This window comes from Leopardus geoffroyi, chromosome D2 (genome assembly GCF_018350155.1).
Source record: "Leopardus geoffroyi isolate Oge1 chromosome D2, O.geoffroyi_Oge1_pat1.0, whole genome shotgun sequence".
Taxonomy (NCBI): Eukaryota; Metazoa; Chordata; class Mammalia; order Carnivora; family Felidae; genus Leopardus; species Leopardus geoffroyi.
The window spans coordinates 12,672,373-12,696,748 of record NC_059334.1 but is presented as its reverse complement, the minus strand read 5'-3'; the positions used below and the strand labels follow the sequence as shown (position 1 = coordinate 12,696,748).

The 24,376-nt window shown below is 44.3% G+C and overlaps 2 protein-coding genes and 1 long non-coding RNA gene across 8 annotated transcripts in view; 1 reads left to right on the top strand and 2 right to left on the bottom strand.

Annotated features, from left to right (window-relative positions):
* GPR137B (G protein-coupled receptor 137B) overlaps positions 1-24,376 on the top strand; it is a 63,326-nt gene that overhangs the window by 31,002 nt on the left and 7,948 nt on the right. The window contains exons 5-7 of one of the 4 annotated variants that reach the window (XM_045437271.1): positions 2,359-2,487; positions 15,152-15,276; positions 16,714-17,577. In XM_045437271.1, coding sequence (XP_045293227.1) covers positions 2,359-2,487; positions 15,152-15,276; positions 16,714-16,834 — 375 coding nt within the window. In that variant the 3' untranslated portion in view covers positions 16,835-17,577. Of the gene's footprint in view, positions 1-2,358; positions 2,488-6,097; positions 8,189-15,151; positions 15,277-16,713; positions 17,578-24,376 lie in introns of those variants that run through there. The other 3 variants (XM_045437272.1, XM_045437273.1, XM_045437274.1) reach the window with 3 other exon arrangements.
* On the bottom strand, positions 1,045-3,736 carry LOC123576427. The gene is made up of 2 exons (XR_006701380.1): positions 3,294-3,736; positions 1,045-2,721 (listed from the first exon to the last, which is right to left on the bottom strand). It is a non-coding gene; the product is annotated as an uncharacterized LOC123576427 (long non-coding RNA).
* Positions 23,668-24,376, bottom strand: part of ERO1B (endoplasmic reticulum oxidoreductase 1 beta) — a 61,895-nt gene continuing 61,186 nt past the window's right edge. For all 3 annotated transcript variants that reach the window (XM_045437268.1, XM_045437269.1, XM_045437267.1), the window contains one exon: positions 23,668-23,999. In XM_045437268.1, the coding sequence (XP_045293224.1) occupies positions 23,828-23,999 (172 nt within the window). In that variant the 3' untranslated portion in view covers positions 23,668-23,827. The remainder of the gene's footprint in view (positions 24,000-24,376) is intronic.

The window sequence follows — 24,376 nt, the reverse complement described above, 5'->3', positions numbered from 1 at the left end:
AGCCTGTAAACAACAACATTTGAGGAACTCGAGACAAAAATGACTGGGGTATTAAGGTGTTAGTAAAAGCTCCTTTGAGCATTTGTCTCCATCTGATATTCTTCTCATTTAATACATCCTAGAAGCTCATAAATTATAAAGCAACAAACAAAGGTAGCGACGCATCATTTGGGATTCTTGTCCAAATGAGAAAGACTGAACGTAAGTCATCCCCTCATTTGGGAAATAGCGACGCTTTGTCCTCAGCCGTGGACGGAGTGCTGGGGACACAAACGTTCAGACTCCCTCCCTGCCTGGGGGAGCGACTTACGTCCACTGAGGAGAACACACACACAGGCCATTACAAGAGAGAAACAGAACTTCTGTTTTATGACAGGAGTCTCCTGGATTGAATTGCAAAAGCCCTTAACTTTTCCTGGAAAAATACTGAATATTCAACCATATACAGACGCGCTTCTAAAAATCCCAGCGATGCTCAGCACCTGGGCCGGATTAAGACCCTGGAGGAAGGCACTAAATGACCACAATAAACACGTGAGGACAAAGGGACATTCAGGACAGGCACGTGGAAGGTGTCATAATTAGAAAAGATCAAAACAGCCACCACCACCCAAACCAATACCACACGTGCAGGATGGTAGAAAGTTGAGCACTGCTGAAGGTGCGCCCTGTTTTGAGAAAATCAAACATAAAAATGTATTTTTCCTGTTGGTGAATTTAACCTGTGCAGTTAACCAGTGTGTTAGCTAAGGGCAAAGTGGGTTTAGGATAAAATCTAGACAGAGAGGTGTGCCTGGGTGGCTCAGTTCGGTTAAGCGTCCAGCTCTTGGTTTCAGCTCAGGTCATGATCTCACGGTTTGTGGGTTTGAGCCCCACATTGGGCTCTGTGCTGACAGCGTGGAGCCTGCTTGGGGTTCTCTGCCTCCCTCTCTCTCTGTCCCACTCCTGCTCTCTCTCTCAAAATAAATAAACTTCAAATACACACACACACACACACACACACACACACATATAAACTTTAAGCAATAATAAATTAGAGACTTATTCGTAAGACAAAGGATCTCATGGAGTAAAATATACATAAAACTTACAATTGTAACCATTTTTAAGTGTACAGATCACTGGCATTAAGCACATTCCCATTCTTGGGCAACCATCACCACCTTCTGTCTCCAGAACTTGTTCATCTTCCCAAACTGAAACTTCATATCCATTAAACAACAGAGATTAGGTTTTAACAAAATAATTATTTCAATTTTTCTTTCAGTTAAGGGCTTCTGGTGATAACAAATTTAAAATACCACGACCTTGAAAGTTCTGTTGTTTTTTTAGGGGGATGGTTGGTCATGAGTAGCTAGACCTGTGGGTTGCAACTGAGAGAACCTAGGAGCAAATCTAACAGGTGGCCACAAGCTGCCCGCTATTCGTGTAGAATGAATAGAAGGGACAGCGTACTGCGGAGATGTAGCAGAGATGGGACTGGAGAGGCAAAGCTCGAGAGGGATCCTTCCGAGAGTGGCATGGTTAGTGCTGGTCACTGTACCTCGAATCCCACGTAATGGAGAAGGCAGAAGGATCGAGTTGAGGTGATTGGCCAGCTATGGCCCGATTTTGGCACACTGTCTAGGTTTGAGATGCTGGCCTCTCTGGTGGAGTTGCCCAGACACGACCATGTGTGCTTCTCACAGGCCCTGTGCCCTGCAGGAAGGGAGGGGCCACGCACCAGGCCCATTCAGCTGTCTCACTGGTCCGGACAAACGTCCTGGACTCTGAACAGTTGTTTCCAGACAATCTAGCCTGCGCAATTGATGGGTTGGGGCTCCTGGGTGGCTCAGTTGGTTGAGCATCCGACTCTTGATTTTGGCTTGGGTCACGGTCCTGGGGTTATGGAGCCCATAGGGGATTCTCCCTCTCTCTCTCTCTCTCTCTCTCTGCCCCTCTCCCCCGCTTAAAAAATTCACGTGTTTATCCTAGGGATGAGACAAAGGGTCACAGTTGCATGCCTCTCTTAAAAATTGGGGAGGGGGTGACATAACGTCTCATTATTTGATTGTTGAAGGAAAGAAAATCAACGTAAATTCAGGAGACTTGATTTGGATGTGAGGAAGATTTTGGAGGCTGGAGTAGTAAAACATCAGAGACGGGCAGTTTCTGTCCTTGATTCTCTTGAAGGTGATAATTGTCTCTCCTGTGTGGCTGAAATAAGCCCCCACCTGAGGTCTGGACCATTAGTTTTGCCTGATTTCAGCACGCACGTCGTAGCATTAGAATTAGTCTCTGTTCGCGTTAGGAAGAGTCCGATCAGACTTCCTTCCTTCGCCCTCAGTCTGGTGACTCCATTTCCTCTCTTTTCCGCAGGCGGATCTGAAAAACCAGCTGGGGGATGCCGGATATGTGGTGTTTGGAGTGGTTCTTTTCGTGTGGGAGCTCTTACCCACCACCTTGGTCGTCTTCTTCTTCCGAGTTAGAAACCCTACAAAGGACCTTGTGAGTAGACCATTTGATGTTTGCAGAAAAGATCTGCCTCTAGTCACAAAACACGCAATCAGATTTTCTTCTCAGATTTTCAGTAGCGTGCCTCTTCTGTCCTGTCGTGTTATAAAAATTTCCCATGTCTGTCTGTGACTGTCTTTTTGCGTAACTCTTTTCGAGGCAAATTCATTCTTCAGCTAATGCTTTTAGTTGTATCTCCGGCCTTGAGCTAGTGATCAGCTGTTTTTCCTAAAGCAACAACTGTGTCATTAGTATCTTAGCCTTGCCTTGGGGCGAACCCCGTCTATAAGCTTTGATTTTAGCAAAAGGGAAATAGAAAATGGGGCTCCAGTTCCTCACCCCGTGTTATGCCGGACGGTGAGTAGGGGGCGCGGTGATACGGAAACACCGTGAGGAGTGCTGACCCCACTGTCCCAGTTTGGTCCCATTTCTCCTCAGCCAGCTTCATATAAATGTCTTTATGAGGACGGGACAGAAAGTGCACGACTTCCTAGAGTGAGGAAACTCCTGGGAGTGTTGGCTTCGTGAATTATTCCAGCCACTGTAACCAGCCCTGGCATTTTGAGCCGCTGATCTATGAAACCCGTGGAAAACTAGAGTAAGTGGGTCTTGGCCAATGTGAGCCAAGCGTGGGGGTAAAGAAAGCAGCGATCCGATAACCAGCCCGCCGTGTTTTCCCCGCAGCACAGCCTGACCGAGGCCCCCGAAGACCAGGCAGGTGGGCAGTGTTGTTTAGACCTCGGGATCCGTTTCCTCCCCTTGCATGATTTTTTAGGAAGCCGCCCTGCACTCCATCTGACCTTTACTTGACTTGGGAACAGCCAGAGGCGTCTGTGACGGTCAGATCCTAAACACTTTGGGGTCACCGGCGAAGAGACAGGACCGGACGGGCAGGCAGCGGATTCCAGGCCGGGAGTGCAGCTGCATTGCTTTCTCTCCTTTCCTGAAGTCTTCTGGGCGCCTCGCTTGCCTGACTGAGGGATAGGGCGGGGTCTCTTAATCACACTCCCGTGCCCAGCGAGGCCTCACCCAGGCATCACGTGCCTTTTCGTCACTTCCCTGTGTTTCAGGGACTTCAGAACTGGGCTCCCTAAGCCCAAGGCAGCCTGAAGGAGAGAGTAGGTGTCCAAATTTAACAAGAGAAAGGCTAACGTGATAGTGTTCAAGGTACTATTTTCTTAAATGAATGCAGAATAATGTCTCAATTTGTACTCTCAGATCTCATTGTCCAGGGAAATAGGTCACCCTTAACATACTCTGCGTAGCTGGGGTTACTTGGTCGTGGTGCCTTGAATAGCTCTGCTGTTGAGGGCATTTTCTAGAGCAGTGGTTCTTAAACTTTTCAGTCTCAGGATACTTTACACGGATTCTTTTTTTTTTTTTTCTGATCTGTAACTGACATATCAATATTTCAGGGGTACAGTGTAATGGTTTGATATCTGCATATATTGCAAAATGATCACTGTGAGTCCAGCTGACGTCCATCACTGTGTAGTTACAGGGTTTTTTTTTTTCTTGTGATGAGAACTTTCGAGGTCCATGCTCTGAACTACTTTCAAATATGCAGTACACTATTAGTAACTGTGGGCCCCGTGCTATGCGTGACATCCCCAGGACCTACTTTATCACTGGAAGCTTGTACCTTTTGGCCCCCTTCGCCCATTTTGCCCACCCCCTATCCTCCACCTCAGGCCAGCACCCGTCTGATCTTTATATCCTCGTGGGTTTTCTTGGTTTACTTTTAGAGTCCACCTAGGTGAGATCTTACGGTATTTATCATTTTCTGTCTGACTTATTTCACTTAGCATAACGCCCTCAAGGTTTATCCATGTTGTTGCAAGTGGCAAGATTTTGTTCTTTTTCTTGGTTGAGTAATACTCCAGCGCGTATAGCTTTTCCTTAGCTTTTCATCCGTTGATGAACTTTTAGGTGGTTTCCATGTCCTGGCTGTTAATAATGCTACAGTGAACACGAGGGTGCATGTGTCTTTTCAAGTTAATGTTTTTATTTTCTTCAGATAAACAGGTAGAAGTGGAATTATGGGATTGTAGGGTAGTTCAATTTTAATTTTTTGAGGAACCTCCGTACTGTTTTCCACAGCTGCACCAGTTTGCGTTCCCACCAGGAGTGTACAAGGATTTCCTTATCTTCACATCCTAGCCAATACTTGTTACTTTTTGTCTTTTTCATTGTAGCCATTCTGACAGGTGTGAGGCGGTCGCTCACTGTGGTTTTGATTTGTTTAGATGACTAGTGAGGTTCACATCTTTTCACGTGCCTGTTGGCCATCTGTAGGTCTCTGGGAAAATGTCTGCTCAGGTCCTTTGCCTGTTTTTAATTGGGTTTTTGCTATTGAGTTGTAGGAGTTCATATATTTTGGAGATTGGATATATGATTGGATAGATTGGATATTTTGGATATTGGATATATGATTTGCAGAAATCTTCTCCTATTCAGTATGTCGTCTTTTCATTTTGTTTATGGTTTCCTTTGCTGTGTGGAAGGAGGCTTTTTAGTTGATGTGGTCCCGCTTGTTTGGTTTTGCTTTTGTGTCATTTACTTTTGGTGCCAGATCATTGCCAGGACTGACATCAGGGAGATTACCACCTGTGTTTTCTTTTAGGAGGAGTTTTATGGTTTTAATTCTCACATTCAAGTAGTTAATCCATTTTGAGTTAATTTTTGTATTTAGTATAAGATAGTCGTCCAGTTCCATTCTTTTCCGTGTGACTGTCCAGTTTTCCCATCTATTGAGAAGGCTGTTCTCTTTCCATTATGTATTCATGGTTGCTTTGTTATAAAGTGATTGACCATGTAAGCATGGCGTTCTTTCTGCGCCCTCAGTTCTGTTCCATTGATCTAGGTGTCTGTTTTTATGGCAATACCGTACTGTTTTGATTACCGTATCCTTGTAATATAGTTTGAAATCAGGGAGCGTGACACAGCTTTGTTCTTCTTTTTCGAGATTGCTTTGGCTCTTAGGGGTTACACCGATAAATTATTGAGCACCCCAGAGGCTCTTGTTTGGAGGTGTGTGTGTGTGTGTGTGTGTGTGTGTGTGTGTAATTTAAAACCAACAGAGCCTGGGTGGCTCAGCTGAGCATCCAACTTCAGCTTAGGTCATGATCTCACAGTTCATGAGTTCAAGCCCTGCATCGGGCTCACTGCTCTCAGCACAGAGCCTGCTTCAGATCCTCTGTGCCCCCTCTCTCTGCCCCTCCCCCATCTATTCTCTCTCTCTCTCTCTCTCTCTCTCTCTCTCTTTCTCGGTCTCCTCTTTCTCTCAAAAATGAATAAACATTAAAAAATGCACTAAAAATAATAAACATTACCCTAATTTTTTTTATGAGAAAGAACATTATCCAAACCAAAATAGAAGAGTAGCATTGTTTTAAACTTGGGGGGATTTTGACCTGCTTTTAACAGAAGACATCTGGATTCTGCTTCTGTTGTCATATGTTGTTTTCGTTGAGTGTATGAAGAAAATTCCCCTCACAGAAAGATGTGGTTGCAGTGAAGTGGAGTGTTCTAATAAGTTTGAACCTAATTGTGGATATTTTTCTTTGATACACATCAAAACTGACAAGTTGTGGTTTCTTAAAAGGTACCTGCAGTGTGGACTCTAGAACCATACCAGTGAACTTTCTGGATTGTTGTACACGGACACCCATCAGTTTGTCTTGTGCTTTGAATGGATCTTTTACCCACACATCGTTTGTAATATGCATCAGTCATCAGGAAAACACTGGCTTACTGAGTTATGCAGATCTTCTAAAACTCATTCATTAAATATCACCACTGATCTCATCAGGAAAATCTTTAAGTATTGGGATGCCCTCTAGCTCACGGTGGGGAATACAGGTTTTCCAAAGCTTTAATTTGGGCTTAAAAGCTCAAATTTGATCAGTGACAACAAATACCATCCACACATTCTCTTTCATTTACTTTCAAGCGTCCGTCAAATACCCACGTCCAAAAAAGCATGGTCTGAGTTAAGTTGCACAGAAAGAGGTAGTTAAACTCACACTGCTGTGAGTCTGTTCCCAAAAACAGCTCTCTCACAGCAGAAGCACCGTGTGCATATGTCCCATTTTGTCACATCACATAGTAAAATGACAGGTCTGAGGGGCACCTGGGGGGCTCAGTCTTTAAGCACCTGACTTTGGCTCAGGTCATGATCTCATGCTTCATGAGTTCGAGCCCCACATTGGGGGAGCACGAGCCCTGCTTTGGGGAAAAAAAAAAAAACACGATCCCTGCTTCAGGTCAGCCCCACTTCTCTCTTTCTCCCTGCCCCCAAAATAAAAAAGGCCCAAGGGTTAAGATTTAATACAACTAATAACTTCCTCTTTGTCAAAGGCAATCTTTTTTTTTTTTGAGGGAGAGAAAGCGGGGTGGGGGGCAGAGAGAGAGGGGGGACAGAGGATCTGAAGCTGGCTCTGAGCCGTCGGCACAGAGCCCAATGCGGGGCTCGAACTCATGAATCGTGAGGTCGTGCCCTGAGACAAAACCGGCTGCTCAACCGCCTGAGCCACCCAGACTCCCCGAAGACCATCTTCAGTGGACCTGCTTTACCTGACTGTGCAGTGGGGGGAAGGACGCGGTGATGGCCGGTGCATCGAAGCCACAGCACTTTGGTTCTCCGTTAGTGCCAGTGTTGAGACCACGGAAAAGGCAGATTCCATCTTAACATACGAGTTATGAAAACAGTCATGACCTTGCAGAAGAAGATCTCCGGGACTTCGAGTCCGTGCACCACACTCACGAGAAGCTCCCACCGACAGTAGCAGATTAGTGAGTTACAGCGACCCTTTATGCCCCCAAGGATATTTTCTCCTAATTTACCACGAGGAAGGGACTTCAGTACGAAGGATGCATGATCCTGCATACAAAAACACGCTCCCTTTTCTACACACGGACTAACTCCAACGAGCAGGTGGCGTGAGTGTCAGATTGGGCTTGGCAAAGCACCAGTGTGCCTAAAACATCCTCAGGCAGAGGACTGCAGAGTTAATGCCATTATTGGGTGCAGAGTTTCCTGGAAATAGCTAACAGCTGTATACTGCAGTGCGTGTGTGTGCTGGGCCCGATTCTGATCGGCGCTTTAATCCTCACCCTCTGAGATGGAAACTGTTATCATACTTAGATGAGGAAACTGAGGCTCAGGGTCCACACGGCCAGTCGGAGACAGAGCCGGGACCAAATGCAGTCTGGCTCCCAAGTCCATAATGCTCATTACTGTGGTGAGTGGTGGCTCTCCTTGGCATAAGGTTTGGGGAAGCTACATTGCTAATATGCATGGCTCAGTAATAATCTGATTACTGTCTGTAATTCCTGTCGTTGCTTGGAGAAAAAAGTCTAATGTTGCTTTGGGGCCGGGGGGGCGGATTTATAATACAACTCATGTTTCGTTGACTTTAAAAGCGCACGCTGCAGGTGGAGGCATTTCTTTAAAACGTTATCTACCGCTTGTACCCATCGTCCAGTCGGTATAAACAAGCCTCTGCACTCGGCATCACTAAAGCCAGTGTGACCGTCCTCGCAGTGTGGCTCCCTCCCGTCCCCATAGAGTCCCAAGGGCGCTCAGTGTCAGCACTGACTCTTAGGCCACGTTCCAGACCCAGGTGAGGATCTCCCGGGTAGGTTCAGGGAATCCACATTTTCAATAAAAAGCACCCCAGGTGATTTGAATGCACTGTGAAGTTTGAGAATCTCTGTATTTTTGTTGTTGCTTAAACAGCTTTAATGGGCTAGAATCCCCATACCATGCAGTTTCCCCATTTCGTGTCTACAGTTCCGTGGTTTTTGGTGTATTCAGATACGTACGTCTGTCACCACACTTTTGAGAACGTTTTTTATCACCTCAGAAAGAAACCTGTACCCATTAGCTATCACTGCCCATCCCCTGCCCCCAGCCCCTGAGCAACTGTTAATCTGTGTCTATTCATCTCTCTCTTGTGGGCTTTCACAGGAATGGGATCATATCGTGTTCCGTGACCGGCTTCTTTCCCTCGGCATGATGTTTTCAGGGTTCATCCGTGTTGCAGTATGTGTTAGTACTTTGCTCCTTTTTAGGGCCGAATAACATTTCATCGTATGGATAGATCACATCTTGTTTATCCAATTACCCATTGTTTCCATTTCTCAGCTTTATAAAAAATTTTTTTAATGTTTATTTTTGAGAGATCAAGCGAGAGAGCGTGCAAGCAGGGCAGGGGCAGAGACAGAGGGAGACACAGATTCCGAAGCAGGCTCCAGAGTCCGAGCTGTCAGCACGGAGCCCAACGTGGGGCTCGAACTCACAAATCATGAGATCATGACCTGAGCTGAAGTCAGATGTCCAACTGAGCCACCCAGGTGCCCCTCCGTTTCTTAGCTCTCATGAACAGTGCTTCTGTAAACATCAATGTACAAGTTTCTGTGTGTGTGAACATAGGTCTCTATTTCTCTTAGGTATATATCTAGGAATGCAACTGCTAGGTCATGTGGTAATTCTATGTGGAACTTTTAAAAAATTTCAGTATGGTTAACATATAGTGTTGTATTAGTTTCAGGTGTATAATATTGGCAGGTTGACATTCCATCCGTGTCTTAGTGCCCATCAAGATAAGTGTACTTACAATTCCCCTCCCCCGTTTCCCCCATCCCCCACCCATCTTCCCTGTGATAACTGTTCTCTATAGTTAAGAGTCTGTTTTTTGGTTTGTTGTTCTTTTTTTCCCCCCTTTGCTCATTTGTTTTGAGTGAAAATCACATGGTATTTGTCTTTCTTCGACTGGTTTATTTTGCTTAGCATAATACTATCTAGCACCATCCATGTTGTTGCAAATGGCAAGAGCATATTCTTTTTTATGGCTGCATAATATTCCACTGTATATATACACCACATCTTCTTTATCCATTCATCTGTCAGTGGATACTTGGGCCGCTTCCATAATTTGGCTATTGTAAATAATGCTGCAGTAAACATAGGGTTGCATATATCCCTTTGAATTAGTGTTTTTGTATTCTTTTGGTAAATGCCTAGTAGTGCAATTTCTGGATCATAGGGTAGTTCTATTTTTAATTTTTTGAGGGAACTTCCATATTGTTTTCCACAGTGACTACATCAGTTTGCATTGCCACCAACAGTGCACGAGAGTTCCTTTTTCTCCACATTCTTGCCAACACTTGTTTCTTGTGTTTTTGAGTTTAGTCATTCTGACAGGTGTGAGGTGATATCTCATTGTGGTTTTGATTTGCATTTCCCTAATGACGAGTGATGTTGAGCATCTTTTCATGTGTGTGTTTGCCATCTGGATGTCTTCTTTGGAGAAATATCCTTTCATGTCTTCTGCCCATTTAAAAAAAAAATGTTTGTTTATTTATTTTGAGAGAGAATCCCAAGTAGACTGCACACTGCCAGCACAGAGCCCAAAACAGGGCTCAATCTCATGAACCACGGGATCATGACCTAAACAGAAACCAAGAGTCAGACGCTTAACCAGCTGAGCCACCCAGGCAACCCCTTTAGTTGGATTGTTTGGTTTTTGGATGTTGCATTTTATAACTTCTTTAAAATTATTTTTTTAACGTTTATTAATTTTTGAGAGACAGAGCATGAGGAGGAGAGGGAGACACAGAGTCCAAAGCAGGCTCCAGCTCCAAGCTGTGAGCACAGAGCCCGACGTGGGGTTTGAACTCACAAATTGCGAGATCACGACCTGAGCCCGAGTTGGTCGCCCAACCCACTGAGCCACCCGGACGCCCCTATAACTTCTTTATATAATTTAGATAGTAACCCTATATTGAATATGCCACTTACAGATATCTTCTCCCAGTCAGTAGGTTATCTGTTGGTTTTGTTGGTTGTTTCCTTCGCTGTGCAGAAGCGTTTTATTTTGATGTGGTCCCAATAGTTCATTTTCACTCTTGTTTCCCTTACCTCAGGAGGCATATCTAGAAAAATGATGCTGTGGGTGAGGTCAGAGAAATTACTACCTATGTTCTCTCCTAGGATGTTTATGGTTTCAGGTCTCACATTTAGGTCTTTACTCGATCTTGAGTTTACTTTGTGTATGGTGTAAAAATGTGGCCCCGTTTCCCTAATACTATTTGTTAAAGGGACTGTCTTTTTCCTATTGTGTATTCTTGCCTTCTTTGTTGAATTTTAATTGACCATATAATTGTGGATTTATTTCTGGGTTTTCTGTTCTGTTCCATTGGCCTATGTGTCTGTTTTGTGCCAGCACCACGCTGTTTGGATGCCTACAGCTTTGTAATATAACTTGTCTGGAGTTGTGATCCCTCCAGCTTTGCTTTGCTTTTTCAAGATTGCATGGACTATTTGGGGTCTTTGTGGTTCCATACAAATTTTAGGATTATTTGTTGAGTATTCTTGATGGCAGATTTTTTCCTTTGAATAGATCATGCCATTCCCTTCTGGCCTGCAAAGTTTGTGTTGAAAAGGCAGTGGATGGCCTTATCGGGTTTCTCTGGCATGTAACAGTCCTTTCTTTTGCTGCTTTTAAAATCTTTTTGTCACTGTTTTGCCATTTTGATCACCATATGTCCTGGTGTGGACCTCCTTTGGTTGATTTTTTTTGAGGGATCTGTATGCCTCCTGGATCTGGGTATCTATTTCCTTCCTCACATTATAGAGGTTTCAGTTATTATTTCTTCAAATACATTTCCTGCTCCCTTTTCTCTTTCTTCTTTTTCTGGGATCCCTGTCATGCAACGTTATTATGCTTGATGGACTTGCTGAGCTTCAAAGTCTGTTCTCATTTTGCACAATTTGTTTTTTTCTTCTCACCTGCTCAGATTGATTACTTTCCAACACTCTGCCCTCCAGGTGACTAATGCGTTCCTCTGCTTCCTCTAGCCTTTTTTTTTTTCTTTTTTTTTTAATGTTGTGAGCATGAGTGGGGGAGGGGCAGAGAAAGAATCCCAAGCAGGCCCGGTGCTCAGAGCAGAGCCTGATGTAGGGCTCAGTCCCACAACTGTGAGATCACGACCTGAGCTGAAATCAAGCATTGGATGCTCAACTGAGCCACCCAGGTGCCTCAGGCTTGCTAGTTATTAAATCTAATGTATTTTTAGATTATCTCTGATTGATTCTATTTTATCTCATGTTAAGGGTCTCACTGATGTTTCCCACTCTTTTCTCAAGTCCAGTGAGTAGCTTTAAGATCATTAAAGTTTCTATGAGGCATATGACTTATATTGGTTTCGCTTAGGTGTTTTGCTGACGTTTTGTCCTGTTCTTTCATTTGGGACGTGTTCCTGTCTCCTCATTTTGTCTACTTCTGTTTTGTGTTTTTTTTTTAATTTTCTTTTTTTTTTTTAATATTTATTTTTGAGAGAGAAGAGAGAGCATGAGCAGAGGGAGAGGGAGACAGAACCCGAAGCAGGTTCCAGGCTCCAGGTTCCGAGCTGTCAGCACCGGACGAACTGTGAGATCATGACCTGAGCCAAAGTCGGGTGCTTAATTGACTGAGCCACCCAGGCACCCCTGATTCTGTTAGAAAAGTCAGTTACTTTTGCTGCCCTTGAAAGTAGTAGTGGGCTGTGTACTTTTAAGAAGGTGGAACTGGCCCTTTGACAGAGGGGATGTCCCTCCACCGCCAAGCCCCGCCAGCCTGGATTGCTCCGCAAAGTACACAAGTGGAACGTGCATTGCCCGTGCAGTTTCGCGTGCGGGTCCTCTTCCACAGGGGACACGCGGCCTTGCGGAGACAGGCTGGCCAGGGTTGCTCTGCAGTGTGTACAGAGGGCAGGGCGTGCAGCTTCCACGAGGTGCAAGCATGCTCCGTGGGGGGTGACCCACCACTGCTGCCAGGACCCAGGCCCTGCCAAAACACACAGTAGGGACACTCGGCTTTGGCAACGTTTGTGACTGTCTTCTGGAGGAGGGGACCCGCGGCACCAGGGCTGAGGCAGGCCGTGGGTGCTGGCACGGTGCTGGCTCCCCCAGGTGGCTATGTTTACTGCTGGGGGTGGGGGTGGGATAGGGAGGCTGTGTCTGCAGCCCCTTTGCTCCTGGAGGCATCTCCCAGTGAAATCTGGCCCTCGGGTACGGGCCCTGAGGTTAGTGACCAACTCTCGCTCCCGTGAGCCCCAGGCATCTCTCAAACCGCAGCTCCCGGTGCTGTTTGGTGTGCTGCCTCGTTAAGAGTGGGACACAGTTTCCCTCTCTCCCTCCTGCCTCTTCCGGAACTGAGCCTGGTGAGTTACGAAGTTCCAGGCTTTCAGTGCAGCCGGATGTAAGAACGCAGGAAATTCGGCCCTTCTGGCCTCCAGAGCCACATGTTGCGGGGATTCACTTCCCCATGCAGGCTCCAGGGGTGTGAGGAACCCTTTCTCTGCCCTCACTGTGCCCACAGGTCCTGGCCACCTGCATATGGCATTGCCCGTTAGCTCCCGAGCAGGATTCTGCTCTCCCTACGGTCTTTGACGTGGCTCCTTCTCAGCGTTTACTTGTGGAGTTTGCTGTGTCCGTGTTTGAATTGTTTTCTGGGTTATTTACACCGATGTGTCATCTGCTTGTATCTGTGGGGTGAGGTGAGCTCAGGCCCCTCCGACTCTGCCGTCGTCCCGGAAGCGGGTGCCGCACGTTTTCTAAAAGACCTGCCACGCTGTTTTCCACAGTAGGTGCCCCATTTTACATTCACACCCGTCGCGTGTGAATCTTCTGGCTCCTCCACCTCTTCCCCAGCGCTTGTGATTTGATTTTTTGATTCTCGATACCCTGGATGGCTAGTACCTCGCTGTGTCTTTTGATTTGCATTTCCCTGATCACTAACAATGTTCAGCATCTTTCCACAGGCTTATTGGGCATTTGTACATCATCCTTGGAGAAATGTCTATTCAAATCCTTTGCTTCCCCTGCTTTTATAAAATAAGGAATCTTTAATGTTTATTTTTGAGAGAGAGAGAGAGAGAGGAGGGGGGGGGGAGGGGCAGAGAGAGAGACAGAGACACAATCCGAAGCAGGCTCCAGGCTCTGAGCTGTCAGCACAGAGCCCGACGTGGGGCTCGAACTCACGGACTGCGAGATCATGACCTGAGCTGAAGTCAGACACTTAACCGACAGCCACCCAGGTGCCCTGATCCTTTGCCCATTTTTTTTTAATTTTTTTTAATGTTTATTTTTTTTTATTAATTTTTTTTTTCAACATTTATTTTTGGGACAGAGAGAGACAGAGCATGAACGGGGGAGGGGCAGAGAGAGAGGGAGACACAGAATCGGAAACAGGCTCCAGGCTCTGAGCCATCAGGCCAGAGCCTGACGCGGGGCTCGAACTCACGGACCGCGAGATCGTGACCTGGCTGAAGTTGGACGCTTAACCGACTGCGCCACCCAGGCGCCCCAAATGTTTATTTATTTTTGAGACAGAGAGAGACAGAGTATGAACAGGGGAGGGTCAGAGAGAGAGGGAGACACAGAATCTGAAACAGGCTCCAGGCTCTGAGCTGTCAGCACAGAGCCCGACGCGGGGCTCGAACTCACGGACCGTGAGATCATGACCTGAGCCGAAGTCGGACGCTTAACCGACTGAGCCACCCAGGCGCCCCTCCTTTGCCCATTTTTAAATGGAGTTATTATTGAGTTGTAAGAGTTCTTGGTGTATTTTACATACAAGTCCCTTGTCATATAAGGGATTTTGCAAATATTTGCTCCCATTTTTGGGCTGTTTCTTCACTTTTTTGATGGTATCTTTTGAAGTTTTTAATTTTAATCATGTTTTTTCCCTTTGTTGCTCATGCTTTTGGTACCATTTCTGAGAATCCTTTGCCAAATTTCCTGGGTCACAAAGATCTGTGCCTTTATTTTTCTTCTCAACAATTTATAGGTTTTACGTTTAGGTCCTTGATCCGTTTCGAGTTACTTTTTGTATCTGTGTGAGGTCAGGGATCCAAATTCATTCTTCTGCAAAGACATTCTTGAACTGCTACAAATTGATAAATTTTCAGGCATCCCACCTTGTGTAAGTTGTTTCCTGTATTTGGCTAGATTCGTCTTAGAAAAGGAGGCATTTCCATATAGATACCATCATATAGCAACCTTGTTTCAGACTCTTGTTTAACTCTAAAACAGACCAGTAGTGATACGCACAAGGATGTCAAACAAATTCTGTATTTTATGCCAGCTTTGGTTTGCCATATAATGCATGCAGTTCTGATCTTCTGCTTACTTAATGAAACCAGTCATTTGAAATCTTTTGAAAGGTGAGCTCGGCATGGGGAAACAGGATGAAAGGATTATAGAAGCAGGATATGGAAACTGGATACAAAACCTTCTCAAAATTATTTCATCATTATCGTTTCACTATTTTAACTTGTGGTAAATGCCCACATGTTTATAGAGGTTTGTAGCTAAATCGGGACTATGGAGTTTGGCTACTTTGGGCGGTGCTTGTGTTTCAGTGAGGGATTGAAACAGTAATTCATTGTTGCAAGCAGAACTCTGAAAGAAGATTTTGTCCATACTGAGAAAAGAAAAAGTTAACACCTCTTAAACAGAAAAGCAACTAAAATGAACACTAGTTGAACAGGTACATCCTCCATTCAGATGGGCACAGAATCTTCAATTTCCAACAAGAAAGAATCTTCCTCGTCTTTGTCTAGAGGAAGGCATAGTGTCTCAAAGTAACTGAACAATTAACTGTCTTTCTAGACGAACCCTGGGATGGTCCCCAGCCACGGATTCAGCCCCAGATCTTACTTCTTTGACAACCCTCGAAGATACGATAGTGATGATGACCTTGCCTGGAACATCGCCCCTCAGGGACTTCAGGGAAGGTGAGACCCTAGTTCAAGGTAGAGAGGCATGGTTAGTAGGCTGAGGACTGCACTGGTGAAATCGATTCAACCCAAGAGAAAACGCCCGTGTAAAATAGCCCTGGAGCTGGAGGCTGTTCGGCAAAGAGGACACGGAGGGAGGAGAAGCCCCTGACTAGGAGACTAAGTGCAACCTGAGAGGCCCGCCCCCAGGATTATGCTTCCTTACTCTGCGGCAGACAGGAGGGGCGGGAGCTACTGGGGTTCCCTTCCGCCTTTTTAGCCTGTGATGCTTAGCCACTCCCCAGGGCCCAGTGATCATCGTGTCCCCTCTTGCGGCCTGTGAACCTGGGACTTCAGGGCCAGCAGCAGGGAGAGAAGCAAAAAGGGCTGAGCTGGTGCTTACCGAGCGCCTCTCTGCTGGGGCTTGTGGTCCCAGGACCCCATTCGCTTGCTGTGAAAGGGAGGCTTCAGGCCTCTTTTCTTGGAAGTGTGTTTCTTGGAAGTGAAAGATTTTTTTTTTTTTTTGCAATCCTTTGTACATTTAAAGGGTGATCATTAACATTTTAACATAAATTATCCTCCCCCCCCCCCCCCCACTCCACCCTCAGGATGGAATGATAGAAGATAAGCTAGCTTTTTTACTCCTTGGAAAACGTGAGAGGCGCCCTTGTGTTAGGGACACAGAACTGAGGAAAAGCTTGGGGGACACATGGTTTGCTCACTAGATGAGGGAGCAGTGATCCAGACAGAATCCAAGATGATGCTCCACACCAGCAGATGTGAAGAACATAGAAATCTGGAGGGGAGCCAGTAACCAAGGACTTCCCGAGGTCAAAAGTTGTTCTCACCCTCCTCCCTAGAATGTTCTCTCATCCCTTTCCCCTACCACATTTCCCTCTCGCTATGTGTGTCCCTCCCTGTCCTGCTGGAGCTGCCCTGGCCTCTCACCTGCCAAAGGCAGCCCAGAGCTGAGAGGGTCCTCACTCCCCTTGTGGAAGAAGATCCCTTTTCTGCTCACGGAAGGTGAGCAGAAGAATATAAAAGGTACACTGTTGAGGGCTTACTAGACACTGAGATACTGTTCTAAGCACTTTACAGGTATTAACTCACAGAAGCCCAACAGGGCAGTTATTGATTCTACAAGTGTTCAACACATGACAAAATCAATGCGAAGTTACCTGTCCAGAGCTGTCAGACACAATTTGCTGGTGGAATATTTTGTTATACATAGTGATTGGCTTACTGTTCTAATACGATGCTTCTGGGCTGCACAGCGTTCAGTAGGTTTTTGCGGGTGAACTTCTGGCCACTGCACATGGGACTTCAAGAAGCTACTTTAAAAAACTGGGCTTGTCTACACTTTATCTACAAAAACCCCAGTTCTGTCCATCTAAAATAGGTCATCAGGAGGAAGTTCAGCATTCCAAGTCACCAATATGTCTTTTTCTTTTTAAGTTTTGCTCCAGACTACTATGACTGGGGACAGCAAACAAACAGCTTCCTGGCACAGGTGGGAACTTTCCAACCAGACCCCATGTTGGATCCTGACAAGCCAAGCCAGGGGCAGCATCAGTAAAAAATTTTATGGAAGATTCCTCAAGTGAGAGGCTTCAGAGAGACTAACTCAATGACAGCTGAATTTTTAATAAGGCACTTTTCCTTAAGAAATAGGACTTGATTTTTATTTGTTACAGGTTTCTAATGGCTCCATAGGACTAAGCAATAATTTAGATTGATAAAAACCTTATTTTAGTACTAAAAAGTGAGCCTGGCCACCTATTTCAGTGGGTATAATTTAAACTTTAAAAAAATTCTGTACTTTTATAAAGATGTATTTTATATAACTTAATAATGCTAAAATATATACTAGGATTTTTTGAGAATGTTATTGCAATATATGTTTGTAGTTTGCACAGACTTTTATGCATAATTCACTTTAAAAGCATACAGTACATGGTCTGATGGTTGTTTAAGGCTTTTGGACTAAAGTGTTCTTTAGGTCCTCACCTCTTCGGGTCATGCAGATCCGAAGCTTCTGAATCAACTCGAAATACAGTTGACATCTCGGAAAGCCAGTTGCAACTCCAGTGTTAAAAGTTACGATGTAGGAGAATGTCCAGGACTTGTACCGGGTAATTGGCCCCTTCCTCTGAGTTCTTTAAGGTCCAGGCAGTTGTTCCCTCAACTAATCTCCTAAATTTTGCCAAAAAGGTGGTATCCTTTCAACAGGGCACTAATGCATACGCTTCGGTGATGAGTCGGTGTGTTAAAAAACCGAGTGGACTCACGCTATTAAACGTGCTCTGCTCTATGTGGAAACTTTGCCTGGTTTTTCAGCCCAGTGAAATCTGATAAGCGGTACCTGAGGGCCTCTGCAGGACAGCGCCATTCCCAAAGCACCGATGGTTCCTTACCTTCAAGGAACAAAGGAGAGGTTCTCGCAAGGGGATGAGTAAGAAATGCCCTTGATCCAGAAGACTCAACAGGTTTCCTGTAATTTCCCACCGTATCTCGAGTAATGCCCTTTATTTTTAAATAGCTCTGAGAGCAGCCTATTAGAAACTGCAACTTTAAAAAGGGCAGTTTTCTGTAGCAGGATTCCTGCCTTTTAGCCACGCAAAAGGGTGTGTTCCAGACGATTGCTTAGAAGTCCTCTTCCGTTTAAATGAGACCCCTGTCCTGAAATACTGGTTCCCCAGCCACAGGTGCTACTCTGAAACCTCCAAGATCTTCTAGAAGTAAAACTGCCTGTAATGCAAAACCATGGTGCATGGCTCTGTCAGTTGAATGCTCCTATTTTCTGTAAATCGGAGAGAAGGTACTAGAGGAAGTGCTGTTACCAGAAAGTATCTGCTCTGCCTACGAAATCTTACATCTCGGGACAGGAGGAGGAGATGAAGAGAAAGTTGTATTAATAAGCTCTGCCTTCAGGATGAAACCCATTTCAAAATGTCTTTTTTTTTTTTTTTTTTTTTGTGGTCTTCAGAAATAACTTCTCTCTGGGCACTGATTTCATTCACAGAGATCAAGTCTACTTTCTCTTGATAGTATTTAAAATTGCCATCTCAAGTCATAAATGGTTTGTGATTGGGTTATGTCATTTGTACAGAACACATTTATCCTGCAGAATCCCACATAACAGCATTCTTGCCTTTTAGTATATGGAAGAATTGGGGTCACACATCATTGAAAATAGTTACTGTCAGGGAAAATTGTACACTGAAGCAAAATTTGCACTGGTTACTTGGGTTGCCTATTATATTGTAAGTTGTCATTCTAAATAGCTTTAAGAACACCTGACTTGTCATACTGTCTTTGTTACTAAGACTTAGGAAAATTTAAAGGCAGCCCCGGCATATGCTTAAAACTTTAGATCATGCTTTCAGAAAGTACTTAAGATCATTCAAGGGTAGGTATATTTTTTTAATATAGTAATAAATCACTAAAATCATCCAATTATTCTACTCCTGCTGTATCAACACATTATTCTATCACTACTGGCAGGAAAATTAAATACCCAGCATTAACGGATAAAAGCCAAAATTCTATTTTTATGATAAAGCTATTTGAACTATGTTTTTTTTTACTGGAAAGGATAAAAATGTTCTAAGAGCCTATATTTCTCTTCCCCTTTCTAAAAAGTATTGCTAAAGCACAAGTATTGTAAACACATCTAGAATGTAAAAAATAGGATTGTATCAAACTCTCTCTCCTAGTAAATGACCACATGTACCCTGTGAAATGTTACAGGTATGGTATGAAAAGGGAAATGAAAATTTCCTTTAGTTTCCTAAGTGTTGTGAAATAGGTACACTAACAAAGCTACTACTGCTTACGTGAAATATTAAAGGCTAAGAGAAGACAAGGAGTGGGGATTACTGGTTGTAAAATATCCAAATGTCCTCCTGTTTTAAGGCAACATGATGAAATTTAAACCCTGGTCATTTAAAAGTTACAAGTGGGGAAGAGGCAGGGTCGCTGAAAATTGTGGACTAAGTCTGATTCTGCGCTAAAAGGCTGAGTATTTCTGTGCACCTGCTGGAGATCTTGCAGAATGGGCTGCACTCCTGCAGGTAACGGTCTACAGGTGCCAGCTGAGTCGTGTGGATACCTTTCATGGGCTCTTTTCTTCTTTCTACAATTAACCTGTTTAATTGAGCCAGTGATTGTGATACACGGAGCTGGGACCGTAAGAAGTTTTGACGGTTGCACTCTACACATCAATCGTATTTAGTTATGCCAGTTCTCTCTTGAATGTATCAGGCACGTTGTTAAAACTGTGCTTGTTTAGCTGTGTAAATCAGGGACACCTGCAAGTGTGTCCCCAGATACCCTCTTTTACCAAAATCCAACAGAACTGCTCTTTGTTGGCCTTGAACACTTAATTCCTATTAAGAGGAAAGGAATAAGCATTAGTAAATCCTAGAGCACGAAAAGTGCTTTGAGGAAAAGGTTCTCACTTATATTTACTCATAGTAGATATTACTAGAATATTGCTTTTATTTTTTTAGAACATTGCTTTTATTTTTTTAATAAAGGTAAATTTACATTAGAATTAAATGGGTTTAAGTATTTGAACCTTTTTTGAAGGTTTCCAACTGAAGAAACTTTGTTTAAAAAATACCTTTTCACTTTAGAGGATGTATAATAAAACCTAGACAAGTGTCAGGTCCATCAAAGACCTATCTCCTAGGCCTTTCCATTTTTTGTCCCAGGTGAGTGAGAATTTCACTAATTAAAAAAGTTTCTAACTATGCATAATGCTATTTTAAGGCTTCTCATGGTCCAGAGAGAGGAGCTGTTGGAAAGGATCAGGCTAAAATAATGGAATCCTCATCAGAAACCGTAAAGTGATTCCAGTGAGGAAACATTTAAGGAACGAAGGGAGTGGAATCCTGTCAGTGTCTGTAGAGTGCTTATTATGTGCTAGACACTGGGATTATTGGGCGTTTGCCAGTCTGTGGGTCCAGGGTGTAAACTCAGCAGCATCCTTCCGTTAACTCTCCTCTCGGCCCTTAGTAGGGATATATGCAAAGGCCTTGTGCCAGTGGGTCAGAATACCTGGAAGTAGCTAAAGAAGTCCCCGTACCCCCAACCTAGACATCACTGTGGATTCCCTGTGCCGGTCACGCAGCTCCTCGGGGCCTGGGCCTTCACGGCGGGTCCCTCCGTGTGGAGTTCTGAGGTGGCCCCCCCCCCGATCATCAAGTAGGGGATCCAAGTCCTCGGGTCCAAATCACCAGCTCCTGATGGAATCCACCTGGTTCCTCCAAAGCTGGATTTTCATCTTTTCTCTGACCTGTGGCTGAAACCTCTCCTCTCTCTGCCCAGAAACTGATGATACTTCATTCCAGCATAGCCTCCAAATCTGTCTTCCCTTTTGCAACGTTAAGGCTCAGAACATTAAGCCTCTTTATCTCCAGAACAGGTTTTCTGCCTCTGAACTTCAGCGTGGCCAGAACTGGAGATCAGATACCTGCTTCCTCAAGCTAGATTTGTGACTTCCCTCTAAATCCCTCCCTTTCTCTGAACCTCAGTTTCCCACGAATCTTGCTAACCGACAACAGCCCCTCCAGTCCCTTGGCGGTCCCCACATGGTGCTCCTTGAACTCGGGCATTAATTGAGATATAAAATGGTATGTTTAGGAAGAACAAATGTTTTGTCAGAGCCATTCAGTTTGTGTTACTGAGTACCCGTGGTCTGCTGTCCCCTTACTGAAGTTTGCAGACCTAACACCTATGCAGTGGAGAACACTTTCCCATTCGGAGGCATATTCTGTGAAGGAAATCCGTATGGAAAGTTAAATAATTTATCCGAGTGCTGCCTGAAGAATGTGGACTCTGCTGTGAGCGAGGGGTGTTACGGTGTGATTTTAATCCATCTGTGACAACTTGATGGCATCGTCAGAGAGACACGAAGATGTGTTCACACTGAGGGCATCTTCTCTGCTAGACAGGTTTCTATGTTAGCTATTCCTGGGTGTGTCCTCGCTAGAAGCTAGGGCTAGCCTAGTTAGGTTACATAATTCATAAGCTACATGATGGCTGGGGTATTTGTGTTTTGTTCACTGTCCCGACACCCACAACAGTGAATGAACAGTCCAATCCTGTTCTTGTGGTAGACGGTGTCTTTTTTAAGGGTAACTTCTTTGATTTGCGCTTGTATCTGCTATGTATTGATTTGACAAGTGTAATACTCCTGTAATGGCCTATCCCTGTTTTCTTAGGAGTCTGACAGATATGTAGCTTTTGGGTAAATAATTCATAATGGAATAAAAAAGGAAATAAGGATTTTACGTAAGGATAGCCTCTAGGAATCATTTGAGAACTCCATCTTAAAACAGGAGCATGGAGATGAAAATAGGTCTACACAGGCACCGCATGCCCAGTCGTGGCCCTCACCTGTCTGGGCACTGGCAGGCGAAACACTGAAATAATGAACACAACAGGCAGTAAAAAGTAGATTCTTACCCGGTAAGGATAAAAAGAGTAGGGACACATTAGGTGGTTAAAAGGGCAACTCTCCAGAGAAAACACTGAATAGGGCCAAGTTCTAGCATGGTCTGTATGTTCAAGAATGTTTTTAAAACTCATATGGAATAAACAAGCAAAGCTAAAGAAAACTTTTTTTAAAAAGGGAGGTTGGGGAGAAGAGGGGACCACCACACCAGATATTTAAACACAGACCCCGAGTAATTAAAATAACGGTGGTACTGGTACCTGAGTCAACAGACCGATGCAGCGGAGAACCCAGATACAGACCTAAATGCGTGTAGGGTGTTAGATACAATAAATGTAGCATCTCAGACTGGTGAGGACAAGAAGAACTGTCCAGTAATGACACTGGAACAACTGAGTAATCAGGCAGGAAGAAATTGGGTCGAATCCATAACTTACGCCCCATGCCAGGACATACTCCAAAGGAATCAAATTCCGATCTAAAAACAGCCATGAAAGTTCTAAAAGAAAAGGTAGGTGAATCACCGCTCTGAAAGTAAGAAGGTATTCCTAACTCTGACTCAAAGTCCAGAAACCACTGAGAAACTGATAAATTAGACTGCATTAAAAAAAATTGCATGGCAAAGCTATCCTAAATAAGCCAAGTCACAAGACAGACACCAAATAGAAAAAAAAAAAAAAATACAAAGGATTAATATCTGTAACAAAGCACTCGCAGAAACAGAAGATCAACAGTGTAGTACAAAAAGGGTAAAAGATATGAACACAAAAGACACGTACAAACAACATGGATTTTCAGCATGTTAAAAGAAGTCAGTCTCGCTGGTAATAAGAAAAATCAAAACTAAAACACACTGATACACAGTTTTGTATCAGAACAGCAAACAGCAAACCCACATCCACGTAGGTAAGGTGGCGGGTAAGCAGGTACATCCGTCAATTTGGTAAAACCGCCTCCGTGGAGGGAAACAGTCTATCTTTCAAAATTATAAATGGATATGGCCTGTGACCCAACAATTCCATTTTGCGGAATTTATTCTACAAGTACATATTTACATATGTGTGGAATGACACATGCCCGTGAGTAGGGCGTTGGTTCATTAAACGACTGTCCATTCACACTATGGAATATCGAGCAGTTAGTAAAAAAAAAAAAAAGAAAAAAAGTTTATTTAATGAGTGAAGTAACTAGTGATATGGGAAGACTACCAAGAAAAATTAAGTGAGTAAAAGCAGATGGTTGTATAGGATGCTACTCCTGGGTAAAAATGAGAGGCAAAATGAAGACTTTACATTTGTATTTGCTTGTGTAAAGCCCAAGTAGAGTGTGGATGGAAACCTAAGAAACCAAGGGCAGAGGCTGTGGTGAGGGGTGAAGGGTGGGGGAGGTCCGCAGTATGGGAGGTTGGCCAAGGACAGAAAGAAGACATTCCACTGTATGGCCTTTCCTATTTGTTGGTTTTTCAACCATGCGAATGTATTACTTATCTGGAAAATTAAATAAAGAATATTTGAAAAGCCTTGTGACTCAAAACAAGTCCAAAAATACTCAAAGTCCCCAATTTTTAGTTGAGTATTATAAGCCAACTTCTGTGATAACACAGATACACCACATTCCGAGCAAGGGACATGGAGTCAGACTTGCTGGTTTTCAACTTTAGTCCCACAACCTACAATTTGTGACTACGGACAAGTTAGTCATCCACTCTTCTCCGTTCTCTCCTAAAACGGATTAGTCACCGGACCTACCTACTGCTGCTGCCGCAGCGACCAGGAGCCCAAGGAAACCCTGCACGCTGGAGGCCGGTGGCTGCCATTCCGAGAAACCAGCTCTGACTGCTTCCGTCTTCTCTCAGTTCTCCACTAACTATAATCAAATCCTCAGCTCATAACAGGAAACATTTCAAAGGCGGGGCGGGGGGGGGGGGGGAAGGAACAAGAAAGGAAAGATCGCAGAAACATTTACTTTAATTCACATTTTCTACAGTCTGGTGGGTACCACAACACATTATTAGAACGGTGTTCAAAATCAAAGCTGCACCTGTTCAGATCTGAAGCTAGAACGCACACCCACCTGCGGGCATGTCTGTGTCTGTGACGTTTCACCAAATCATTTCCGAGATCCCACGGAAGCAGTCTGCGTGCTGCTGTGGACAGCCAGGGGTTCTGCGGGCACTTCAGGCTGCAAACTGCCGAGCGCTGGACTGTCGGCTGTCCCCCAACTTCCAGCTGAAGGTGATGCTGACGTAGATGGAAACAGCTGCCCTTTCTTACAGTGGCACCTAGGTCAAGTCCAAAAATATGGCAGCGTTTCATATACACACAGAGCTGACAAGTATTGAGTAATTCACAACGTTATCGTGTCAGCATGTTTGACTTAAATTTCAAAACTGAAAACTTAGTATTCTGTCTGATCCTCTTGATAATCTAAGAATCAACACAGGAGAAGCATTCAAATTTTATCAGTTTTAATATATAATATTTCTAACTTACATAGATGCCACTTAAGGGGAAAAAAAAATAAACCCATGCTGTTGAAGGAAGGAATTATTTTCCTTTTCTTCATTTTCATTACTTCATCAGCCGGTACAATCATTTCTGTCAGTTATAGTATCAAGTGCTGGATTTTTAAATCAGGTGACGAGAGGAAGACAAAATG